Genomic DNA, 25,701 nt, shown 5'->3' on the forward strand with positions numbered 1-25,701 from the left:
CTCCCGCCTCCCTCCCGCCTCCCTCCCGCCTCCCTCCCGCCTCCCTCCCGCCTCCCTCCCGCCTCCCTCCCGCCTCCCGCGCTCGGTCCAGAAAGGGCCCCGCGGATGTCCTCGGGACGAGCGGCCCCGGGCCCACAGGGAACATGGGCGTGCTTCGGGCCGGACTGTGCCCGGGTCTCACCCAGGACATGGTCCAGCTTCTGCGGAGCCGCGGGATCAAGACAGGTGATCGCAGGCGTGCGCCAGTGCGGGCCACGCGGCCGGGCGCAGCGCGGAGGCCGGCCCCGGCCCTGGCACACCCGGGAGGGGGGGCCCCCCTCCCCTCCCCCTCCCCCTCCCCCCTCCTCCGCCCACAGCCTCCTTGAGAGCCCGGGAAGGTGGAAGTGGGCTAGCCACGTCCCAGGAAGGGTAGAAGCCCCACTGTGTGCCAGGCACCACGCCAGGTCCTGCGGCTCAGCTAGTCGACGTAGGCGAGGAAAAGTCAAGTGAGGGAGGCCCCCGAGCCTCCCTTCCTGCCCACCAACCCCACGTGTTTTGTTTTCAGTGGTGGACCTGGTTTCAGCAGACCTGGAGGAAGTAGCCCAGAAATGTGGCTTGTCTTATAAGGTGAGCTGACAATCTCCGCTCCAAACCTGGATGTCTCTAAATGCCCATCCCTGAGCAAAGGGTTCCCTGAGATTGATCAGGGGGCCGTATGAGACCCTGGGGGGGGCCTCCTCCATTGGCGGGTCATTGCCGAGTACTCTGGGCTGCTTCGGGTCGGAGCGCCCCGGCCCTCTCCTGAGTTTCCCCGCCCCTTCCGCAGGCCCTGGTCGCCCTGAGGCGGGTGCTGCTGGCTCAGTTCTCGGCTTTCCCCTTCAATGGCGCTGATCTCTACGAGGAGCTGAAGACCTCCACTGCCATCCTGTCCACCGGCATTGCAAGGTTTGTGTGGGTACTTGGGGGAAAAGGTGAGAGGCGGGCTTTTGATACTTGCGTCTAGGGAGAGCAGGCTTTTTCAAACAGTGCTGAGGACGTTCAGGACTTTGAGTTCTCTTAAGCTCTAACAGGGTTTCTCCAACTCCTAACTTTTGGGATGCGGAATTATTTGGGGGGGGCTGTCCTGAACTTAGAGTAGGATGTTTGGCAGCATCTCTGGCCTCTAGCCACTAGAAGCCGGGTAGCACCTCCCTTCCCATGTCTGACAATCAAAAATGTCTCCAGCTGTGACCCAATGACCCCCTACCCCCACCCCAGGGTGGCAAAATTGCCGCTGGGTGAGAACCACTGTCCTGTGACACAAGATGTCAGTATTCCATTATTATTCAGCAGATCAGAGCAACTCCTCTCTGCCCCTACCTCCTCTTTCCCTTAAGGATGGGGCAAGAGAGAGCATGGCAGGACTAACATTGACTGAGTGCCTACTACACACGAGCCACTGACACATAGTAGGTTATATAATAGGTTGTATAATCTCTTCAGTGACCCTGTGAGCTAGTGATTTTTTTTTTCTTTTTCTTTTATAAAAAAATTTATTTATTTTTGGCTGTGTTGGGTCTTCGTTGCTGGGCACTGGCTTTCTCTAGTTGTGGAGAGTGGGCGCTACTCTTTGTTGCGGTGCGCGGGCTTCTCATTGCGGTGGCTTCTCTTGTTGCAGAGCACGGGCTCTAGGTGCACAGGCTTCAGTAATTGTGGCACGTGGGCTCAGTAGTTGTGGCTCGCGGGCTGTAGAGCGCAGGCTCAGTAGTTGTGGTGCATGGGCTTAGTTGCTCCACGGCATGTGGGATCTTCCCGGACCAGGGCTCGAACCTGTGTCCCCTGCATTGGCAGGCGGATTCCTGCACCACCAGGGAAGCCCGAGTTAGTGATTATTAACCCCACTTGAGTTCAGCCCAAGAGGAGTGAGGGGCAGAGTTGGGGCTCCAGCCCTGGGGCACTTGATCCAGAACTTGGTTCATTCCCCATACTCTGCAGCAGGAGGGAACGAGAGTAGTTACCTTCTGCCGTATTGTGTGGAGAGAGAAAGAGTTGGAAGAAAACAGGCGGCTTCTGGCCAAGGAAATCTGACCTCATTCTTGGCCTGTTTGTGCAGAATTTGATAAAGAACTCTGCCACCACAAAGGTCTTTGGATTGGTTTGGCCCTCCCTGTTTCCATAACACATTCTCTTGGCAAGGTTCATAGAGCACAGTGCTTGCTTTCCCCAGGTTGGGGGTTCAGTTCTGTCATTCATCAAGCCCTGGCCGAGTGCCTACGGGTTCCAGATAAGTGCAGATGACACGGGTACGGGTGAGGCAAGGCACTTAAGAACCCATTGGGTAGAGAAGGCAGGTAAACACAAGAGAGAGGTGTGAGCATGCGTGGAGGCAGCATAAGGAGGGGGTGATTGGAAATTCCCTGGTGGTCCAGTGGTTAGGACTTGGAGCTCTCACTGCCAGGGGCCCGGGTTTGATCCCTGGTTGGGGAGCTAAGATCCCACAAACTGCATGGTGTGGCAAAAAAAAAAAAAAAATGAGGGGGTGATTAACAAGGAGCAGCCTTGGCCTTTGGGAGCTTATAAAGCCAGCATTATACAGAGGAAGCAGTCAGGTGATAAACTGGCAAGATGGCAGCCACAGTGAGTCACTACAGGGGAGATCAGAGAGGTTCAGGAAAGCTCTATGCAGGAGGCAGGCCTTGGGCAGTGAGGAACGGATGGGACTTCTCTGAGTACTACGGCACCGTTACTCCAGGTACGTTGTTTCATTTGTCTTCACAATCACAATGAGCGCGTTGCAATGAAAATCATCATCCTGTAGATGAAGAAACTGGGACTCAGGTTAAGTGACTTGCTCAAGATCCCACAGCTAGGGACTTCCCTGGGGGTCCAGTGGTTAGGACTCTGCGCTTCCACTGCAGGGGGCACAGGTTTGATCCCTGGTTAGGGAACCAAGATCCTGCAAGCTGTGTGGCGAGGCCAAAAAAAAAAAGATATCTCAGCTGGTAAGTGGCAGACCAGGCCCTTGACGTCACACCTGTCAGGCTCCTAAGCATAAGAACCCACCTCTAACGCATCTGCCCTATTGCCTCCTCCAGGCAGGAGGCTGTATTGTGAAAGTAGAGTTACAGGCATAGGGTGGAGGTGGGCAGGGTGGATGGGGCTGGGGAGCCTGGCAGGAGAGAGGCCCAGGAGGATATGGCAGGGGAGGGTGTGTGAGCTGATCTAGGGCAGGGGACGGCAGGAGGCACGTTGAAGAAATGTGATAAGCCTTCCTGCCAGGGGGAATATAGATGTGAAGAATCAAAGACGACCCACTAGGTTTCTAGCTGTCCTCACAGTGTTCTTTGGACACTTGATGGATGTAACTCTAACACGGGAGGGGAGGGGAGTTCTGTAGACAACAGCTCGGGAAATGCTGGTTAACCCAAATGAAGCAGGTTTCCCTGCTGTAGGTTTTCTCATGCTGGCGGGCACCGTGGATCTTTACGAGGGCAAGAAAGCACATAGCATGCCTTGGAAGAAGCCGTACTAACTGGGAAGATGGGTGGTTCCCTGAAGGCCAGAGCTGTGTCTTGTTCATCTCTGCCTCTTCTCGTTTTAGAAAAAGGCCTTCAGGAAATGTGAGACATTCAGGCGATGTTTGAATGAATGGCTGAAAGAATGACTAAAAGCCAGTTCAGAGGGAAAGGTGGAGAATAAATCCCAGAAATCACTTGTGTTCAAAACTGGTGGTAAGACCCAGTTTTACTTCTGCTCCACAGGCAGGCGGAGGAAGGGGGGTGGTCTGTCCATGTTGAGGAGCAGAGGTGGTTGGTAGGAAGGTCCATCAGGAGACATGGAATAGAAACAGGTGAGAAGTCCGCTGGGAGGTGGATCTGGGAATTCCTTATGGAGACTGATCCTCACAGCCAAGAATGAGGTTGATTTTTTTTTTTTTTTTAATAAATTTATTTATTTATTTATTTATTTGTGGCTGCATTGGGTCTTCGTTGCTGCGCACGGGCTTTCTCTAGTTGCAGCGAGCGGGGGCTACTCTTCATTGCGGTGCGCAGGCTTCTCATTGCAGTGGCTTCTCTTGTTGCAAAGCACAGGCTCTAGGTGTGCAGGCTTCAGTAGTTGTGGCACGCGGGCTCAGTAGTTGTGGCTTGCGGGCTCTAGAGCACAGGCTCAGTAGTTGTGACGCACAGGCTTAGTTGCTCCGCGGCATGTGGGATCTTCCCGGACCAGGGATCGAACCCGTGTCCCCTGCATTGGCCGGCGGATTGTTAACCACTGCACCACCAGGGAAGCCCCCGAGGTTGATTCTTGACTGGAGAGTTAAGACCAGTGGTTTCACCCAGGCTGCATGTTAGAATCATTTGGGAAGCTTAAGAAATATTCATGCCTAGGTCTCACCTTTAGAAATTCTGACTTAATTGCTCTAGGCCAGTGGTTCCCAAACTTTTCTGCCCGTTAGAATTACCTGGGAATTTTTTTTTTTTAATTCCAAAGCCCTACACTGCACCCCCAACACACACACCAGTTGAATCACGTTCTCCGGGGGTGGAACTCATGCATCAGTATTTTTTGAAGTTCCCAGGTGACTCCAGTGTGCAGACAAGTTTGGGAATCGCTGATACAGGTCTCTTTTTTAAAAACTCCCGTGGTTATTTTAACATGTAGGCAGGACTGGGAAACACTAGTCCAGCCTAATGGTGTTCAGATTTGAACATGTATCTTTTTTTTTTTTCTTTTTTTAAGGAATTCCTTTATTTATTTATTTATTTATTTATGTCTGTGTTGGGTCTTCGTTTCTGCACGAGGGCTTTCTCTAGTTGCGGTAAGCGGGGGCCACTCTTCATCGCGGTGCACGGGCCTCTCACTATCGCGGCCTCTCTTGTTGCGGAGCACAGGCTCCAGACGCGCAGGCTCAGTAGTTGTGGCTCACGGGCCTAGTTGCTCCGCGGCATGTGGGATCCTCCCAGGCCAGGGCTCGAACCCGCGTCCCTTGCATTGGCAGGCAGATTCTCAACCATTGCGCCACCAGGGAAGCCCCATGTATCCTTGTTGAGACTCAGATGTGGTCCTCGCCCTAAGAGTTTTTGATTCAGTAGGTCTGGTGTGGGGCCTGAGAATCTGCATTTCTAATCAGTTCCCAGGTGAGGCTGATGCTGCAGGTCTGGGGACCACACTGGGAGAACCACTGCTATAATGGGACTGGGGGTTCTCTGATCTCAGTGGGAGGAACGGGAGCCAGCAGTGGCAGAGGCTGGATGCTCTTTAAAAAGGTGCTTATTACACAGAGACAAGGTGAGCACAGTTATCCCAAGAAGCCCCAGGGCCGGAGTGGTAACCAGAGCGTTTTGAGCAGCAGGGCCCTGTGGTTATAATCATGGGGGCCCTGGAATTGAAAGAGATGGGTTGCTTAATTAAGTGCTGCTTGGCATGTACAGAGGGGTCATGGGAGGTCTTCCAGGACCATCACAAAGGGCTGGAGCCCATGGAGGTGATTACAGGGTTGGGACAGGGATGCATGTGGCCAGGACATGGAGGTGTTAGTATAGGCTGTGATGGAGGTGAAATTTCAGCCCACCGGTTGGGCAGGATATGTCGTTTTTCCCTTGCTGCTTTCAATAATTTTTCTTTGTCTTTAATTTTTGCCACTTTGATTACTATGTGTCTCAGCGTGTTTCTCCTTGGGTTTATCCTGTATGGGACTCACTGCGCTTCCTGGACTTGGGTGGCTATTTCCTTTCCCATGTTAGGGAAGTTTTCAACTATAATCTCTTCAAATATTTTCTCGAGTCCTTTTTCTCTCTCTTCTCCTTCTGGGACCCCTATAATGCGAATGTTGTTGCGTTTAATGTTGTCCCAGAGGTCTCTTAGGCTGTCTTCATTTCTTTTCATTCTTTTTTCTTTAGTCTGTTCCGCAGCAGTGAATTCCACCATTCTGTCTTCCAGGTCACTTATCCGTTCTTCCACCTCAGTTATTCTGCTATTGATTCCTTCTAGTGTAGTTTTCATTTCAGTTATTGTATTATTCATCTCTGTTTGTTTGTTCTTTAATTCTTCTAGGTCTTTGTTAAACATTTCTTGCATCTTCTCGATCTTTGTCTCCATTCTTTTTCCGAGGTCCTGGATCGTTTTCACTATTATTATTCTGAATTCTTTTTCTGGAAGGTTGCCTATCTCCACTTCATTTAGTTGTTTTTCTGGGGTTTTATCTTGTTCCTTCATCTGGTACATAGCCTTCTGCCTTTTCATCTTGTCTATCTTTCTGTGAATGTGGTTTTTGTTCCACAGGCTGCAGGATTGTAGTTCTTCTTGCTTCTGCTGTCTGCCCTCTCGGTTGGGCAGGATATGAGGTGTAGGTAGTGACCTATTTCCTGGTGGTTTAGGGACAGAAACTGGATTAGGATTGGCCATGACTTGAATTTATCTCAAGGCTTCCACAGCCAGAGTGTTGATAACAAAGGAACCTTCTATCACTCATTTGTCTGGAAGCATTTATTGTGCATCTCCTGTGTTTCAGCCACTGTACCAGTTCTGGGGTGAGCAAGGCCCAGTCCTTGCCCCAGGGTGCTCTGGGCCAAAAACTTTTGCTCTTTAAGAGGATGAAAAGACAAGCGATAGAACGGGGAAAATATTTGCAATCCATGTATTCAACAAAGGACTTGCATCTGGAATATATAAAGAATTCTTAAAACTCAGCAGTAGAACAAACAATGCAATTAGAAAATGGGCAAAAGACACGACCAGACATTTCACCAACGACATTCAACATCACTGGTTATTAGGGAAATACAAATTAAAGCCACAATGAGATATTACTACATACCTCCTAGAATGGCTAAAATAAAGAATAGTGATAACTCCAAGTGCTAGTAAGGGTGTGGAGAAACTGGATTACCTCGTACATTGCTGGTGGGAAAATAAAATAGCATAGGCACTCTGGAAAACAAGTTAGTAGTTTCTTGTGAAATTAATATGCACTTACCATACAACCCAACAGTTGTATTCTGGGGCATCTATTCCAGAGAAATAAAAACTTAGGTTTACAGAAAAACCTGTATGCAAATGTTCATAGCCGTTTTATTCATAATTTCCTCCAACTGGAAACAGCTAAAATGTCCTTCAATGGGTGAATGGTTAAACAAACTTGGTCCATCCATACCATGGAATACACTCGGCAGTAAAAAAGAACAAACGATACATGTGACAACTTGGATCTCGAGGGAATGATGCTGAGTGAGAAAAGCCAATCACAAAAGTTACATATTGTGTGATTCTGTGTACATAATATTCTTGAAATAACATAACAGTAGAGATGGAGAACAGATTAAGCAGTTGCCAGGGGCTAGGGATTAGGGGTGGATGGAAGGGGAGTGGCTATAAAAGGGTGGCACAAGGGAGCCTTGCAGCAATGGAAATGTTCTGTATCTTGCTTGCGGTGGTTACATAAACCCATGCATGTGATGAAATGGCATAGAGTTATACACACAGACACACACGGAAATAATGGTGGTGAATCTGAATAAGCTCTGTGGATTGCACCAGTGTCGATTTGTGATGTTGTAGTGTAGTACAATACATCTTATAGTGAAAGATGCTACCATTAGGGGAAACTAGGTAAAGGGTACATGGGACCACCCTGTACATTGTTTTTTGCAACTTCCTGTGAATCTATAATTATATCAAAGTTTTAGAAAATGACAAATTATGGGAAATGCTATCAAGGAAACCCAGAAGGGGCTGAGATGGAGAATGAAAGGACCATTGGATGGGGTGGCAAAGAGACCTCTGTGGAGAAGTGATCACCCAGAGTGATCTGTAAGCTGAGAGTGAAAGGATGAGGGGCCAGAGGAGGAACATTTAGCCGTGCCGGCTTTCCCCAAAGGAAACCCTACCAGGCGAAGCCTCATGGCCAGAGATGTTAGAATGTCTCTGGACAGAACAGTGCTTGGAAGGGATGTCTTGCTTTTTTTCCTGGTTCCTCCTCCCCTCCCTTCCCTCGAATCCCCTCTGTTGATTCTCTTGCCTCCTCTTCTGTCATCAGCCTGGACAAACTGCTGGATGCTGGTCTCTATACTGGAGAAGTGACTGAAATCGTAGGAGGCCCAGGTAGCGGCAAAACCCAGGTACACGTGCGTCCAGCAGCCAGGAGGGTTGGGGGAGGTGGGTGCATAGCCCTGGGTCCCTGGGGAAGCTTCTGCCAGTGTGCTTGTGATTCAGAGATCGGAAGAGAGAAGATGGGTGGTGAGGAGTGGGGCTTGGGCTTGGCCCATTCGTGTCTCTGGGATCTGGACAAGATTTGGTGGGAGCACCCATGCTGGGCCCTCCTTGAGGGCTCAGGTTCACCCAGTGCCCCATCTCTACTCAGGTATGTCTTTGTGTGGCTGCACACGTGGCCCATGGCCTGCAGCAGAACGTCCTGTACATCGATTCCAATGGAGGGCTCACAGCTTCCCGCATCCTCCAGCTACTTCAGGCCAGAACCCCAGATGAGGGGGAGCAGGTAGAGAGCAGGAGGGCTGGGTTCCTTGGAGGTTCTGACACCGTAAGTAAGACCCCATTATCCAGCGTGGCAAGAATTTTGGTCATTTGTGTAAATAGATATTTCTGGCTTTGACACTTGCTGTTCTACTAATACTTTCTGTTCTGCAAGCCTCCCCATTATGACATCATCCCACCCCTGCCATACCCTAATTCAGGGCTGCCATACACCCAGCATCTGTGCTTCTCTCCCATTTCTTGCCCGTGGAAGACACACTAATCAGTCCTATCCCTCCTTCCCACGGAGCTCCGCCTTGGCTTTGCAGCTCAGCACCCAGGCAGCCACGTTGGTGAGAACTGGCCCATCAGACAGAGCCCCTTTGCCATCCTGGACCTGAGTCCTTCTGTCTAAGTGCCTCTTCCTGCTCAGCCTCAAAAATCCCTCTTCATCTTGCGCGACCCCCTGCTCCTCTTCTCCAGAGCTCTCCCTTCTATCTCCTACCTCTTCAGGCGGGAGCTCTCCAGAGGATCCAGGTGGTGCGTGCGTTTGACATCTTCCAGATGTTGGATGTGCTGCAGGACCTGCGAGGCGCTGTGTCCCAGCAGGTGAGCCTGCTCTTCGGCCCCTCCCTGCTCCCCCCAGCTGGCCAGTGCTGTCTGCATGTGGGCAGGTGTCCTACTACAGACTCTGCTTGGAAACGCAGATGTGCAATCTGGTGACTCTAGCTGTGTCTGCTGCTCCCAGGATGGGATTTCTGGATGCTTAATTCATTCCTGAGTGCCTCCTCGTTTACATGCCCATCTTCCCCACTAAACAGTAAGCCCCTTCCTTGAGTGCAAGGATCGTGTCATATTCATCTCTGCATTCCAACACCGGATCCGTTAAGATTACTTTCAGCTGCAAGTAATAGAGTCTATCTGATAGACACTTGAACCTTGAGGACTTTTAATTATCTCACATGAGTCTGGAGGTTGGCAAGTCCATAATGTCAGGGCTGTAGGTTGGTGTGCCTGGTTCTCTTGCTCTTCCCCCTCATGATTGCAAAGTGGCTGCTATGGCTCAGAGCATCATGTCTTCACACATCCATATTACATCCATATTTAGGTCAGTGAGAGATAGATGCCTCTTTTCTGTACCTCTTCCCTTTTATAAGGGAAGAAAAATCTTCCTCTGGAACCCCCCAGTATGCTTCCCTGTTCCCATTACATCTAATTGACCAAAACTGAGCTATGTGTTTTTCCTAGACCAGGGGTTGGGCCCACCTTCCCTGATGTCAGGAGATTTCTGCCCAGTACTTGAACGCATTCAGAGTCCTGTTAACAAGGAAGAGGGGTTTGGAATGGCATTTGGGTTGGTACCCTGCTACACCTGATAGGTGCTTAGACAGGATTTGGTGCACTGATTTATACACTCTTAGATTTGGGAGACACCTTACAGAGGATAGTTTAATTCATCTTAAACTTTATCTCTCACCCCAAAGCATAACATGTTCCCATGGGCATACCCAGGGTTGTATATAAAGTAAAGCATTTTTATAAATTTTAGAACATACAATAGTTGAACAAATGCTTGCCATAGGAATCGTAGCAGGCTATGACACCCCCATGTGTTGAGACATGAAGTCAAGTAGTCCTGACCTAATCCAACCCTCTCGTTTCTAGAGATGAGGAGAGTGAGGGCCAGAGACATTCAGTCAGTTGCCCAAAGTCACCACATATTTAGGATAAGAACAAAGCTTATAACCCAGATCTCTCAACTCCCAGGTCAAAAGACGATATTTTTTACTGTAGGGCCATTAGATGGTATATATTTCTATTATTGCATAGCAAGTTACTACAAACTTAGTGACTTAAAACAACACATATTTATTACCTCACAGTTTCTGTAGGTCAGGAGTCTGGGCACAGCTTAGCCTGGTCCCCTACTTAGGGTCTCATTAGGCCGTGATCAAGGTGGCAGCTGGGCTGTGTTCTTATCTGGAGGCTCAACTGGGGAAGAACCACTTACAAGTTCATTCAGGTTTTTGGCAGAATTCATTTCCTAGAGGCTTCAGTTCCTTGCTGGCAGCTGGTTGCTGGCAGGGGCCACCTTCAATTCTTTGAAGCTGCCCACTGTTCCTGACATGTGGCCCTTTGCATAGGCAGTTCACAGCACCATCATAGGCAGCAACACACCATCTTACATAACATAATATAATCACGGGGTGGCAGCCCATTCCCTTTGCCATATAATGTAGCCTAATCAAGAGAGTGACATCCAGGGAATTCCCTGGCGGTCCAGTGGTTAGGACTCTGCACTTTCACTTCCAAGGGCCTGGGTTCAATCCCTGGTCGGGGAACTAAGATCCTGCAAGCCATGCAGTGCAGCCAAAAAAAGAGAGTGACATCCTAACACCTTTGACATTTGACTAGTAAGAAAGCAAGTCACGGGACTCCCCCAGGGTCAAGGGGAAGGGATCATAGAGGACTCAAACACCTAGAGGTGGGGATCGTGGGGTCTCTCTGCCACAGATACCTGATAGCCCCACTGTTACAAGCAGCAAAAGGCTTGTTGTCCCATTTTGGCCAGAGATTTCAACCTGCTCTCCCAGAGAGTAAGGAAGGGCTAAGCTGATCTCTCTCTTTTCTGCCAGCGTCTCTTAGACAGCCAGTGACTGGCCAAGAGTCAATAACTGGGATGTGAAGGGGGAGACATGCAAAAGACAGACAAGATAAGCTGAATATCCAGGACTTGGCCAACATGAGATGAAAAAAAACAGTTATGGAAACAGAATTGGCAAATGGGCTCGATATAAGGAATAAGGGAGGAGAGAAGGGAAGCTTCAAGGACAAGAAACATTTTAGGTCTAAGAAACTAGGAGGATGTTTCCTAGTTTCCTGGTTTTAGCAGGTGGCTGTCTATATAGTCTATATTTGAAACCTTTTCTTTTTTTTTTTTTTGGCTGTGTTGGGTCTTTGTTGCTGCACATGGGCTTTCTCTAGTTGCGGCGAGCAGGGGCTACTCTTCATCACGGTGCACAGGCTTCTCGTTGCGGTGGCTTCTCTTGTCACAGAGAACGGGCTCTAGGCACGCGGGCTTCAGTAGTTGTGGCAAGTGGGCTCAGTAGTTGTGGCTCGCAGGCTCAGTAGTTGTGGCACACGGGCTTAGTTGCTCTGCGGCATGTGGGATCTTCCCGGACCAGGGCTCGAACCCATGTCCCCTGCATTGGCAGGCAGATTCCTAACCACTGCGCCACCAGGGGAGCCCCTGGAACCTTTTTAGATATGGAAGATTAGGCCCTAGAGGCACAATCTGGAAAGAGACTGAAGTAAAGAGAAGGCTGACCTCTTCAGCAAAGGAAGTTAGGAAGTTGGGACGTAAGCAGGAGAGGGAAAAGAGAGCCTGACAAGATGATGGGGGACTGGCCACAAGGAGAAAGATTCTACTAAGAAAATTCCTGACCAGGAGACCACAGGATCTGAGCAGGGATTTCTCAAATTTAATTATTTTAGGGTATCTGTGATGTCCTGTGATTTAAACTCTCTCTTTCCACCCAATTCTTCAGTAAAATCTGTTATACATACAAATGGGGGTGGGAAAAAAAAGACATTGCTGAAATTCCATCATACATGCCCAGCTGTATTTGGGGTGGGGGAGGTTATTTCTTACCAGTTTCTGAAAGAGGAGCAGGCTTGTCTGGTAATGGTCGCCCCCTAGAGGCCACCTGGTTCATGGCACCTGCTTCCCATCAACCCCGCAGGTGAGCAGTTCTTCAGGGACTCTGAAGGTGGTGGTTGTGGATTCGGTCACTGCGGTGGTCGCCCCACTTCTGGGAGGTCAGCAGAGGGAAGGTGAGTGGTGTGGCAGAGCCCAGGGGTCTTGATCTTGCCTCCCGGCTCTGGAGTCCTATTTCCGGCCAGCCTGGTCCCTGATGCCCTGCTGCCCACCCTCTCCGGTTTTTCTTCCCCAGGCTTGGCCTTGATGATGCAGCTGGCCCGAGAGCTGAAGACTCTGGCCCGGGACCTCAGCGTGGCACTGGTGGTGAGGAAGTGGGCTTGGCCAGCCATCCTTGCCTTACCTCTGGTCCCTGGGCTTCACCAAGTGGGGAGCTGTTCTTCCTAGTTACAGTTCTTTATTTCCCTTAAAGAGCAGCTTCTGAACCCTCTAAGTGGCCCTTTGGGAAAGGACCATAGCCCAACTTCCCTGAGTCATCTAGAGCACGAGACTGGGAGGGGATCAGACCTTAAATAGCCAAGGGATCAGGGACAGTCTTGTTTTTCCTTTTACTTTCTTTAAGTCAGTTTTATTGAGGTATAATTCATACAGAGTAACCTTCTCCTTGTTTGAAGTTTGATACAGTCATCTCCAGCCTTGTTACCCCACCGCAATCAAGATACAGAATATTTCTGTCACCCCAGAAAGATCCTCCAGCCCCAGACAACCACTGATCTGGTTTCTGTCCCAATAGTTTTGCCTTTTCCAGAGCTTCATAGAAAGGGATCTTTTGGCTTTTAAAGTAACTTTTTCTGCTTATGGAGTAGTTTATTAAAAATCTGCATGCTTCTCATAAAAGAGGGTAAAAAATAGTTAAATATAAGAGTCAATTTGTAATCGATATCCACATCCACAGAAACCATATTAATATTTTTATATACCTCCATAGAATCTTTTTTCTCTGCATATATACATATACTTTTTTTTTTAAACTTTTGGGTTTATTTTTATTTATTTATTTATGGCTGTGTTGGGTCTTCGTTTCTGTGCGAGGGCTTGCTCTAGTTGCGGCAAGCGGGGGCCACTCTTCATCGCAGTGTGCGGGCCTCTCTTGTTGCGGAGCACAGGCTCCAGACGCGCAGGCTCAGTAATTGTGGCTCACGGGTCTAGTTGCTCTGCAGCATGTGGGATCTTCCCAGACCAGGGCTCGAACCCGTGTCCCCTGCATTGGCAGGCAGATTCTCAACCACTGCGCCACCAGGGAAGCCCTATACATATACTTTTAACCAACTTTCCAACTAAACTGTAATCTTGTTAAAAAAAAAAAACACACCACCATTTCCCATGTCTTTTAATAGATTCTTTAAGAATGCCAGTTTTAGCAGCTATGTATTATTTTGTTTAATACCTATGTTACAGGGGTCAGGAAACCTTTCCTCTAAAGGACCGGGTAGTAAATACGGTTTGCCTTCCCTATCCGTGGGTCCTGTGTCTGTGGATTCAACCAACTGTGGATTTGAGCTGTAGTTGGTTGAATCTGCAGATGCGGAACCCGAAGATACGAAGGGCCAACTATACTACACCATCTTATTTCATTTTATTTTATTTATTTATTTCTTGGGCTGTGCTGCGAGGCACTATAAAAGGTTATAGTTTTTGTGCACCTACCAGCAGCATAAGGGGATTTGTTCTTCTATTTTTTGGCTGCGTTTGGTCTTCGTTGCTGCGTGCGAGCTTTCTCTAGTTGCAGCAAGCAGGGACTGCTCTTTTTTGTGGTGTGTGGGCTTCTCTTGCTGTGGAGCACGGGCTCTAGGCACACGGGCTTCAGTAGTTGAAGCACGCGGGCTCAGTAGTTGTGGCCTATGGGCCCTAGAGCGCAGGCTCAGTAGTTGTGGCGCTTGGGCTTAGTTGCTCCGCAGCATGTGGGATCTTCCCGGACCAGGGATTGAACCCATGTCCCCCTGCATTGGCAGGCGGATTCCTAACCACTGCGCCGCCAGGGAAGTCCCTTCTTTTGTTCTTATACTGGGTCCCAAGGCCTCCTTCTCCAGACTGTAGCATGTATGTGAGCACCTGCTGTGTGCCAGGCTCTGGCTTAGGTAGCAGGGATTCAATGATGAAAAAGCCACACCTCTGCCCAGGGGTGGGGTGGGGAGCAGGGGGTAACCTCAAGAGGATGCAGTGAGGTTGGCGTTGCTTACCTGAGACTAGCCTGGGCAGAGTAGAGCTGACCGACCAAATTAGGATCCCCCTTTCCAAAACGCCTCCCACGTCTACACACAGATGCACACCCTGACACAAAGGGGTGGGTGCACGTGGTCTCAGGATGCCCGATTGCTGCGCTGGGGTTGTAGTGGGCCTAAGCGGACAGCACTGCTTTTCCCAGACACATGCCCCGTTACCTATTATTGGAATCAAGCCTGGGGCGTTGTGGTTTAGTGGCAAGAGCTCTGCGCAAGTCAGGAGCCCAGGGTTCTGATTCCAGACCGTTGATAAATTATGGAAGCTTGGGGAAGTTGTTTCCCTGTACTAGGCCTCAGCTTTCCCATCTGTAAAATGAAGCCATAGGAGCAGATGTCTCTGTACCAGCATTACGGATCTATAAGCCTTTGATTCTTTCTGCCGCAGGTGACCAATCACATGACCCGAGACAGGGACAGCGGGCAGCTCAAACCTGCCCTGGGACGCTCCTGGAGCTTTGTGCCCAGCACCCGGCTTCTCCTGGACACCAGCCAAGGTGCAGGAGCATCAGGCAGCTGGCGCGTGGCGTGTCTGACCAAATCTCCCCGTCTGGTGAGCCAGCCCCAGGGGAAAGCCAGGAATCTGGGCCCTTGAGGGTGGCTTCTGTGCCCACAGATGTCTCATCGAGGAACTTCTGGATACTGAGACCCTGCAGCCAAAGAGGCTACCCACTTGGGCTGCTCAACTCAAAAACTCACCTTCCCCTCCTGTCTTGTTCCAGCCAACAGGTTTCCAGGAGATGGTGGACATTGGGACCTGGGGGACTCCAGTGCAGAGCCCAACATTACAGGGAGACCACATGTGACTTGCTGTTGACTGGGACAAACCCTCCTGCACAGTAACGCCTGCCGTTCACTGCCGGCAGCCCTTGGGGCTGCAGAGAAGCTCTCGGGCTGGGCAGACATCTTAGTCCTTAGCTCCTCTCTCTGGAAACACAGTGTTACTGGCTACAGAGGATGCTACTGTGGAAGGACCCAGAAATTCATGCTGGTACCAGGTTTTCCTCCCTTGTGTCTACCACGTATGTTTCCAGCAGGCGCCGAGCTCAGTGTCTTGGGCATCTCTGAAGAGGCATGCTGGTGACTGGACAGGTAACCCTGTGCATCACCGTCCTGCACTCCATCCTAACACAGTGACTGAGTCTGAGGCCTCTAGCTTGCCTTTGTTTCCCTTCTTCTTCTTTTTTTTTTTTTGCCTCTGTTTTTCCATCTGTAAGATGGGGCTCCCTTTCTCTTAACTCTCTCTTTGAGTTACTGGGTGGAAGTAACCTCGTAAGTGCAAAACTCTTCTCTATCTAGGTCCTGATCTTAAAAACATACAAAGGAAATTCTCTGAGCCCCAGAGCCATCCATTTTCCCCCCAGAAGGTGGTTTTTCAGTTTCCCCTAGTGAGGCCCCAAAGAATGGTTATTCCTCTTTCCCTCTTGCCCATTTGGTTTCACAAACCTGCATGCATCACCATGACCAGGTGAGATCGGGAGCTCACTACAGTCCCAGGAATATAATTTAACAGGAAGGGAAGATGTGACCTGGTCCCCGTGAATCCAGCCACTTGTTTAACGTGTATGGTGCCCTGTGGGGCCCCTCCACAGTGTCGAGTAACCAGAGGTGCTGAACCATGGCCTTGCCCATAAACAGATGGAGGAGAATTTGCACAGTAAATAGAGCCAGTTGGGAAAATTGATGCTGGCGTAAATAATACATGGCAAATCTAGTTCTTTATGTAGAAATTCATTGCCGATGGCTCCAACATGCAATATAATTACCCCTCTCTTCCTGCCAGCTATACCGCAGCCTGGTGCCCTAGTGCATGAAATAACCCCCCTGTCTGTTACGGGCACTGTGGCCATCCCTCTGCAAGCTATAACCCTGGCTGGGTGGAGAGGAGGACACCAGGGAAGGGGAAATAAAAGACAGAGAGAAATGATCAGGATTGTTCACTGACCACAATTTTTAAAGGAAGGTTGCCTTTCTCGGTTTGAGAAAGAGCCTGTCATGTAATTAATTAGTTGCTTGGCTGCAGGAAGAGAGGTCAGAGTTACAGGCCGAAGATACGACATTTAGAGGTGATGAACACAGCAGGGATAAAAGCAAGAAGGCTGGAGGACTGGGAACAAGTGGCAGACCAGCCCGAGGGTATCTGCCTGAGTGAGGACAGGCTTGGTAAGCTGCAGACTGGAGGAGGAACGCTGGCACTGCTGCTTTCACAGGCTCCCAGGAGAAACGAATCTTCAGCATCCTTACACCAGGAGCGGTTGGCGCATAATTGCAACCGTAGTAGGAAACAAGACGTTAAGCTGGGACTGGCACATCCCTGTCACTTGTACCATTTGGGCATCCTGAGCCCACGCAGACATCACCAATCAATCAAGCATTCTTTTTGGCAGAGCTCAGAGTCCTTTGCAGTTTTGGTTTTTCTCCACATGGCACTCCAGGCAGCCACAACTAGTCAGTTGGAACTGGCGTTCAAGGTGGAGGCTGGTTACCATCTCTGCCCCAGGCAGATCTGCCGTATTTCCCATATATGGTGTCGGGTGCTCGGTCCTTGACTCAGGACCCTACAATAGTGTGGTTTGAGAGGCCTGTAAAGATCATAGGCCCCATCTTGTCATTTAACAGAGAAGGAAACTGAGGCCCAAAGAGGAGAAATGACAGTCCCAGTGGCAGAACAGGGGCTGGAACCCAGGACTCTCGATTCCTCAACCAGGACTCTGTGTCCATGTTGCCTTTAGTTTCCGATCGGCACAGTTCTGTCCTCAGTGGGGACTTCTTCCAGCCACACAGCCTCACCGAGGTAGCCTCTCTGGCCACAGGAAGGCGCTCCATTCATTGCTGCTGCAGACCACCCCGTGACATTTCTGCAGGACTTTGCCCCTCACAGCTCGCTTCCTCCTTGGCCTTGTTCTCGGACGGGGGCTTCACCTCATCCTCATGCTGAGCCCACACACTCCGCTCCAGGCCAGCCACCCTGCGAGGCTCCCCTAACAGGCCTGGGGCCGGGCTGGCCCTCCTGCCCACATGCCTTTTGCTGCCTTTGCTTACGTGTCTGTCTCCGCCCAGCCGTGACTGCGTCGGTGCACACCCACCCTGACATCCTCCCTTTTTTATGCCTCAGCTGGGGTCTAGATAGACATCACAATCCTCCTGTACCACTCAGACTTGTCTTATTGGCTGCCCATGAGCCCAAGATCCCCTTGAAGGGCTCCCACGTTAATTTTTCTTTTGCTCTTTCCACAGTATGGGAGCTCAGCAATTGTTAAATATACAAATGGGTGGGTTTTAAGGCATTTTAAAGATGGCAAAGGAGAAACACAGGAATGTTTTTCACATGATCTAGTCATTGAGGTCCCCCAGAGTGTCTTTTTACGTATCCTACAGAAGACTGTTGAATGTCCTTGGTCTGATATTACGCAACGTAAATGTTGAGTCCCTACTATGTATGTGCTAGCACTTGATGGCTTTTGTTAGGCACTTGAACTCCCAAAGGCTCTCAGGCTCAAGGTCCATGTATCACTGTGGCTGCTCTCCACTGCAAGTAATGAAACTTGGCTGAAAGAGACTTAAACAATAACATTTGTTATCTCTAGTAACACGACATCCAAGGTTGGCTCATTTGGCGGCTCATCAAGCGGCGTAGGGCCTTTCCATCTCTGCTCTGCTCTCCTTTTGTGTTGGTTTTGTCTGTAAGCTTGTTCTCATCAAAGCAGTCATTCTGGACTTCCCTGGTGACGCAGTGGTTAAGAATCCACCTGCCAATGCAGGGGACACGGGTTCGAGCCCTGGTCCGGGAAGATCCCACATGCTGCGGAGCAACTAAGCCCATGCGCCACAACTACTGAGCCTGCGCTCTAAAGCCCGCGAGCCACAACTACTGAGCCTGTGTACCTAGAGCCCATGCTCCGTGACAAGAGAAGCCACCGCAATGAGAAGTGCACCGCAACGAAGAGTAGCCCCTGCTCGCCGCAGCTAGAGAAAGCCTGCGCACAGCAATGAAGACCCAACGCAGCCAAAAATAAAAATGAATAAATTTATTAAAAAAAGAAGAAAAAAGGGGGGATGCTACTAGAAAGGGGGGAGTGTGCGTGGAGGAGTTGGACGTTGGGTGGGCAACCACCAGTGTCTGCCAAAGTCCATGAGGCAAGTGTGTCGAGGCGCACATGTGCTTAGGCCCTTTGTCCACATCTCATTTAGACCTTCAGAAAGCCTTCCATCTTCCAGACAGTAAATGGGAGTCCAGTGAGGTTATGGGCATAAAGCTAATAAGTGGGCAGCACCAGAATCCAAACTTGAATCTGTCTGATCCCAAACCCTACTTCCTTCCATCCTCATGCTGCCTTCGGCTGTGACTATGTGAATGTTTCAATTAAATTCTTCTTTGTATTTTGCCCCGATAGCAACCAAGGCTACCCATCCCAACCTCTTTTTATCTTTGTTCACCGTAAAAGCTGGATCAGAGATCTACTTTCTCAGCTCTTTCTGATTTCCCTTAGGGAAGTTATGAGAGAATGACAAACACTCAAAGAAGGGAGATATTATTGGTATTAAGGTGAACCGGGGGTTTGGGGGGAAATAAAGCTGAATGAAAAACAACAGCGTCTGTGTGTCCCTGAGACGTGAGCCAGCAGGAGGTAAGGGATTTATTTTATTTTATTTTTTGGCACGGCATGCGGCATCTTAGTTCCCCGACCAGGGATCAAACCCGTATTCCCCTGCAGTGGAAGTGCGGAGTCTTAACCACTGGACCACGGGGGACATCCCAGGAGGTAAGGGATTTAGGTGCACATCCTAACTAGGTTTTACTGTGCTCTGGCATGGAGTTGCACTGGGGAGAGTTGCTGGGGATGGGCATTGGAGAAAGCTCTGTGATGCTTGGAGCTTAAATTAGAGCTAGGTAGATTATTCATCCAAGCTTACCCTCAAAAAGATGTTTCATGTTTTCCTGTCTTATTTCACTGGCTAGACTAACTTCCGGTGCTAAGTTGAATAGAAGCAACAATAGCCATCCTCCTTGTCTTGTTCCTGATTTTAGTGAGCTGTTTCCAGTATTTTATCATTAAGTAAAATGCTGTAGGTTCCCCGTAGTTACCTTTTATGAAGGTAAGGACCTCAGTGTGTTTCCTATCTATCCTGGAGAGGGAGGCCAGGTACTGGCCATTCCATTTGACATGTGTAGAATTCTCTTTCCCAGCCAGTGGAAGGTCCATGCCTCCCAGAGCTGTACAAGTGCACTTCAGCTGCTGCACAAGCTTGAATCCATGAGTAGGCTTTGAATCCTAGCTCTTTGCTGCCTCTTTAGTTTCTGGCTGTAATAGTCTCAATATAAGCCTGGGTTTTGCCAGAAGACAATGGGTGTGTGCTGAAAAGTATACAAAGTCAAGGAGCAAGATTTTCATCTCATCTAACTTGGTCTTAGCTCTGACACTTACTGTATGTCATTGGATGAATTAGCTTTTTTAAGCCTTAGTTTCAGCCACTGGGAAATGGGGAAAATAATACCTATTGCATAGAATTGCTTTAGGGTCATATAGCTTATGTAAAACACCAAATACTTCCCCAGGCATATATTGGGTTGGCCAAAAAGTTCTTTTGGGTTTTTCCATACTATCTTGCGGAATAGCATCCAATATTAATACTAGGCACTCTATTTCACATCATTGAAGAGCTTAGGATGCCTTGGAGAAACTAGTGACAGCGTCCTGTTCAGGCAAGGCTGGCTTCAAGTGTGACCAGTCCAGTTGCCCAGAGCCTCGTGCTTAGTTTAATGCTCTCCGGTTGCCATCCTGAAATTCTTAACACTTTTTGAACAAGGGTCTCACATTTGCACTGTGCCCTGAAAACTTTGTAGCCAGTCCTGTCTCCAGGTATGAGTCGATCTCTTGTACCGGAAACACCCTACCACTGATTTCTTAGGGAATAATTCCCTCAGAGAATAACCTCCGATAGAAAAATTGGGGTTAACATCCTGTGTCCGTTTATCACTTCCTGTTCCGTTCTGGGATAACCTATACAACCTCTCTCAGAAAGGAATACTTTATATTTTGCAAAATTTATTAGGTCTGGAGAATTTAAGAGCTGGTGAAGTAGAATGATGATTTGGGATTTTGGAATCGGGAAAATCTAGGTTCAAAACCCTGCTGGCTCCTTTCTGGTTGAATTACTTGGACAAGGTAATGTCTTTGTCTTGTTGGTAAAATGTATGTTGCAGGGGAATTACATTTTCCTTATTGGTAAAATATATGCCTCAGGGGAATTAAACAGATAATTTATGTAAAGTGCCTTTCACAGAGTCTGACACATAGTAGATGCTCAGTCACCATTAATTTTTCATGCTCTTGTCAAAAGTAACAAAAATCAGGGCTCTAGGACTTACAAGCCACGCTGCTACTAGTAAAAGAAATAATATGATTTATTTTTTCACTGCTGTTTGGAGAAAGGCATGTGCTTCATAAATATGTATTGGAAAGTACTTAGCAAATGAGTAGAAATAATAAAAATACATCAACGTAAACAGCTCCGATAAATATGTCACTTGGTAGACAAACTAGTGTTTTATTAGTACTAAATACTATTGCTTGCTGAAAAGGATTTCAGATTACTTGCACAATGGGTACATTATTGAGTGCCTCTGTGGAAGGGCACGATAAAGATGAAAAATAGTGATGGTGATAATACTAAAGGTGGAGAAAGGAGGAGTGTGGGTAAATGCAGCTCTGAGACCTCCTCGCTTTAGCGACATGCACATTATTTAGCAGCGTTCTAATGATTTAGCTGTAATATGGACCAGAGGGCCCAGAAAAAATCCACAAGGATATCATGAATTCTGACACCAATTATTAGACCAATCAGTGGCTTAAGTGCACTCCCTTTCGGAACTGAGCACTCAGCTTAAAAACTAAGCTTACAAAAAGACATCTCTGGGCCTTACCCCATCCCTTGCTCTGGACCTATTAACTTTCTATGATAATAATTAACATCAAGAGAAGGAGAGACTGGGTGGGGAATGATGTGCCTTAATCACAGGTCACAAAGACCTTTCAGAAATAAGATGAACAAGGTCCTGAGATCTCAAGAGAAAAGGAGTCAGAGAGGGGAAAAGAAGAGATAATAAATGCCTTCGTGGGGGAAAATAAACCCCTGGAGAGAAGCAGAGAGGACAGGGCATTGCATCAAGGAAAGTTACCAAAATAGCCTGATAGGAAAAAGATGGGCACAGTTAATTCAGGTACAGGAGGCATCTAGCAGGTCAGTCCTTCCATGCATTCCTGGTGGTGGAAAGACCTAGTTTAAAGTTTGTTTCTTTTTTTAATTTATTTTTTTATTTTATTTTATTTTTGGCTGTGTTGGGTCTTCGTTTCTGTGTGAGGGCTTTCTCTAGTTGCGGCGAGCGGGGGCCACTCTTCATCGCGCTGCGCGGGCCTCTCACTATCGCGGCCTCCTTTGTTGCGGAGCACGGGCTCCAGATGCGCAGGCTCAGTAGTTGTGGCTCACGGGCCCAATTGCTCCGCGGCATGTGGGATCTTCCCAGACCAGGGCTCGAACCCCTGTCCCCTGCATTGGCAGGCAGATTCTCAACCATTGCGCCACCAGGGAAGCCCCAAGACCTAGTTTAAAATTCCGGTTCGGCCTTTTCCTAACTGTGTGGCTTTGGGTAAATTTCTGAATAGGCAGCTCTTCATCAATAACGTGGGAATAATAGTACTCAGTTTGCTGGGTTGTGAAGACTAGAAATAATACTTGTAAAGTGACGAAGTCTGCATGTATAAATGATAATATTTTTACTTCACTTTTCCTTGTGATATTCCTTATATTAAAATACAAATTGCTTGAGCAACTCTGGGAGGTCTCAATAGGAACCTAAGGCATAAGAAAATTAGGTGTCACTAGACGCCATCAGAAGAAGGATTTGAATTTACTATTTTCGTGACTAGGCATTTTCTTAGTCCACGCTGGCTAATGATCCCCCATGCAACCCTAGTGCTTTATAATTTACTAAGCACTTCTATACGTATTAGCTTATTTAATCCTCATACCAACCTGCCTCACACCAACCATACCAATTTCTTCAGGGATGAGGAAACCGGAGTTCAGAAATGTTAATTACCTGCTGAAAGGTACACAGCTAGCTGATGAATGGCTGGGTGGGCTCCTCCACACAGCCATCTTCATTCTACCAGGGCCTTCCTCTTAGCAGTTTCCTCACTTTCTTAAGGTGAAACTAGCTAACTCTGGGGGCTTAGACTGGGAAATGCTGGAGAGGGAGGTGCCATTGAGTGAATGGGACAAACGTGGGTTTTGATGTCCTCCAGATCTGGCTTCTAATACTTTCCAACTATGGGACCTTGAATAAGCTAGTGAACTCTAGTGGGCCTGGGCTTCTTTCATGGTAATTTTGGGGACCATCACCTGCTGATAGCCATTGTTGTGAGGAACAATGGAATATGAAAGTGAGGCAACTTTGAAACTTTTATTTTGAAACGAGTTCTGAGATGTTATGGGACTCGCTCAGTGTCACCAATCTGCACCACGGATCTGGACCCTTCAGCTCCTCGTGCAGAGTTCGGTAACCAAGGCAACGAGGAGCAGCGGACGCCCTCACACCGGGGTACCGACGCCTAGCCCGGTCTCAGGCTCGGCGGGCTCCGCCTCCCGCGACCTGGGCTCCGCCAGGGGGCGCGCGCGGTGGCCGCGCTCTAGCCCGCCGCGCGGCTCGCCCGTCTCTATGGTGGCTCGGGAGCGGCAGGAGCGGAGGCGCGCTCCCGAGGGGGGCGGGGCCGCGCTGGGAGCGGGGCCGCGCGAGGGGCGGGAGCGACCGGGCCGGGAGGCCGGGGATGGGTGGGGGGGGCCAACTTCCTGGGGCCGGCTGTGAGGATGTCGCGACCGTCCCCGGGTGCCCCTCAGCCCCGGAGACGCCGCCGCGGCTCAGCCCGCAGCCCCCCTGCCTGAACCGTCCGCGGCCCGGATCCGGCCCCTCCCCACCCCTCCCTTCCCAGGTGCGGGCCGGGCAGGCGGCCGCGGCAGGTGAGGAGGCGGCGGCGGCGGCGCTGGGTTCCGCAGGGCGCCGGGCCTGGGGTGGGGTCCCGGGGGAGCCCGGAGTCGGGGGCGCTGCTCGGCCTCGGGTCTCGCCACGCTGTGGTCCGGGGGCGCCTCCTCTGTGCGGGGCGCGGCCTGAGACTCTCCCTGCCTACAGGGGATGGGGGACGCCCTGCCTCGCTGGAAGTCTGCGCATTCAAGGTAGCCCGCACCTGTCCCATTAAAAGTCCCCTCAAAGGAAGCATTTCACCTGTGGGGGCGGTAACGGGAGACGTGTGTTCTCAAATATTTCCAAACGCCCTACAGATCGGCACGTTCAGTTGGCTCGTGGGGGAAAGATGCCGCTTTACAGCATAGGAAACCGAGTCAGGTACGCGGCGGCCTGCGTCTGCATTTTAAGGAACTAGCCTGACCCAGCTTCCTAGTGCAGGAGCCCTGCGGGCGTGTTGGAGGAAGGTGGAGGCTGGAGTTTGGAGGCTCGATGGAGAAGTTTGGGGATGTGGTTCTCCTCCCCCCCCACCCCCCGCCGCCCCGCCCAGGGTCCACTGTTCTCTCTTTTGGGAGTTGTCCTCTGTTCATTTGAGGTGATGTGTGTGAGGTCGCCAGTGGCTAAGACGGAGAGGGACATGGGGCCTCTGTGCAGCTGGCTGCCCATGAAACATTTGACCAGGCTTGGGGAAGTATTCTAGACCTGGGGAACCAGAGCGTCGCAGACATCTGCTCAGAGCTTGATTTCAGGCTGGCAGAAGATAGAAACAGCAGCATATTTTCTCCTTTTTTGTTGGTCTGTCATTTGTTCTAGGAGAAAAAGCTGCTTGTGTAATCAAGGAAGAGTGTACCTTGCTCCTCCCAGTCTACCCCAGGGAAGAATTATTGTTAGCTTGGAAATAGGGCTTTACCCACAACTGCCACTTTGCACCCTGGCTAAAGGCCACTGTTAACGTAATGAACAACATCCCCAGGTGCATGTGGCCTTCTAAGAAAGTAAGTTCCTTGCCCATCCCTGTTACAGGTGGTTTGGAGGACAGAGACTTCCTGTCACCCCTGTTGGTGCAACTGTTTGGGGAGCAGTTGTGGTTTTCCCGGTGACAGTTCAACTTACTGAAGTGTGGCCAAGGCTGTCACTTATTGGAACCTTTTTCTAGGAATGGGAGTAGGCAGGGGACATGGTGCTGGGCTGAGTTTGTGTACAGAATTCTAGGGTTGGGAGCTAGTTCACGGGATTTCAGGTTTGACAACGTCTTTATCGTTTTTTCCTGATTGCATTCTTTTTCACGTTCAAGGAAATAGATGATGGAAGGCATTTCTGAAACGTCCTGGCATATTTCCTAATAACTCTGGACTTCAGAGTACAAGTCATAAACTACAGTTTATTTAGAAGTGTTATTTTCTTAGGTTTGAAAATTGTATATGACAGTTGCAGCTTGATGTGGCAGGGCTAACTAATAACTTGATTGTGCATGAAGCAAATTTCCATGTAATCTAGGACACACACACATTTTAATGTCTATTTAGTTTGGAAGATCAGCCCACTAAAAACTTTCATATTGATCAGGAAGACAGCTGTTATCCCAACTGTGTACATTGGGATCGGGGATTGTAAATCTTCTAAATTGACTTAATTTAACCAGTTGCTAAAATAACCTGCAGAAAAAGAGAGCTGTTCTCAAAGAGGTTAGAAATTAATTTGTTTTCAAAACTTTCTCACGGCCAAGCCAGTTGATAATAACTCTGCTTAGCACAGTCTAATAGGAATGCCTCTTTAAGGCCTCTTAAAATAGCAGTGGGAAAAGCATTTTCAGTAACCAGCATTTAAAAAGACAAAACAAACGGCAACAATAACAAAAAAGGGCACAGTTTCTTCCCTAATTACATGTCCATTGTGATGTTTAATACAGTCACACCCATCTGTAAGAGTGTTGTGCCTAGAACTTTCTGAAAACACCTACATAAACCTAAGGAGTGTTAACGAGACTAATTCCACCTTAATTTTTTATTCTTAAAATAGTTTTTTATTCTTTACTACTGCTGTTGTTTTAAAGGTAGATTAGAGACTTTTATATTAAACTTGTACTGGCTATAGTGTTTATGTTTTGGGAGGAAAGATTTAACGTCTGCACCTTGAATCTCATAACCCCTGCAATACAGAGCTGAGTTATAATTTAGAGTTTAATGAGAATGCATAGTTTAAATTGCTGTTGCTGAAGTCTCACAGGGCGAGCTGCCTCATCATTACTGTTTGGTAATGTTACTGGTTATTGTTTTTGTTTGGTTACTGTTTATTGGTAGTAGTGACTTGTGTTTATG

General features: G+C 49.0%; 2 protein-coding genes across 10 annotated transcripts in view; both read left to right on the plus strand.

The window, feature by feature from the left end:
- The first annotated feature begins 40 nt into the window (after positions 1–40).
- RAD51D (RAD51 paralog D) lies at positions 41–18,954 on the plus strand. 4 transcript variants are annotated; one of them, XM_036837205.1, is made up of 10 exons: positions 42–225; positions 545–606; positions 806–924; positions 7,994–8,075; positions 8,318–8,494; positions 8,941–9,036; positions 12,171–12,261; positions 12,381–12,451; positions 14,753–14,917; positions 15,087–16,288. In XM_036837205.1, exons 1-10 carry the CDS (start codon positions 144–146, stop codon positions 15,168–15,170), a joined length of 1,029 nt encoding a protein of 342 aa, XP_036693100.1. In that variant the 5' UTR covers positions 42–143; the 3' UTR covers positions 15,171–16,288. The 4 variants fall into 4 exon arrangements, with proteins under 4 accessions (XP_036693102.1, XP_036693100.1, XP_036693103.1 ...); XM_036837206.1 differs by having other exon boundaries at positions 45–225; positions 8,318–8,452; positions 15,087–18,954; XM_036837207.1 differs by lacking the exons at positions 12,171–12,261; positions 12,381–12,451 and having other exon boundaries at positions 41–225.
- A 4,237-nt stretch (positions 18,955–23,191) lies between these two features.
- Positions 23,192–25,701, plus strand: part of RFFL (ring finger and FYVE like domain containing E3 ubiquitin protein ligase) — a 70,636-nt gene continuing 68,126 nt past the window's right edge. For 4 of the 6 annotated variants that reach the window (XM_036835500.1, XM_036835501.1, XM_036835497.1 and 1 more), the window contains exon 1: positions 23,192–23,382. In XM_036835500.1, the coding sequence (XP_036691395.1) occupies positions 23,193–23,382 (190 nt within the window). In that variant the 5' untranslated portion in view covers position 23,192. The other 2 variants (XM_036835504.1, XM_036835506.1) reach the window with 2 other exon arrangements.

The sequence above is a fragment of the Balaenoptera musculus genome, chromosome 20 (assembly GCF_009873245.2).
Source record: "Balaenoptera musculus isolate JJ_BM4_2016_0621 chromosome 20, mBalMus1.pri.v3, whole genome shotgun sequence".
NCBI lineage: Eukaryota > Metazoa > Chordata > Mammalia > Artiodactyla > Balaenopteridae > Balaenoptera > Balaenoptera musculus.

What these genes read in the sequence shown, in the direction of transcription:
- RAD51D (XM_036837205.1), top strand. Translation starts at nt 144, where the DNA reads ATGGGCGTGCTTCGGGCCGGACTGTGCCCGGGTCTCACCCAGGACATG. An exon ending in ACCTCAGCGTGGCACTGGTG is followed by an intron (nt 12,452 to 14,752) that starts GTGAGGAAGTGG and finishes TTTCTGCCGCAG; the next exon opens with GTGACCAATCACATGACCCG. An exon ending in TGACCAAATCTCCCCGTCTG is followed by an intron (nt 14,918 to 15,086) that starts GTGAGCCAGCCC and finishes GTCTTGTTCCAG; the next exon opens with CCAACAGGTTTCCAGGAGAT.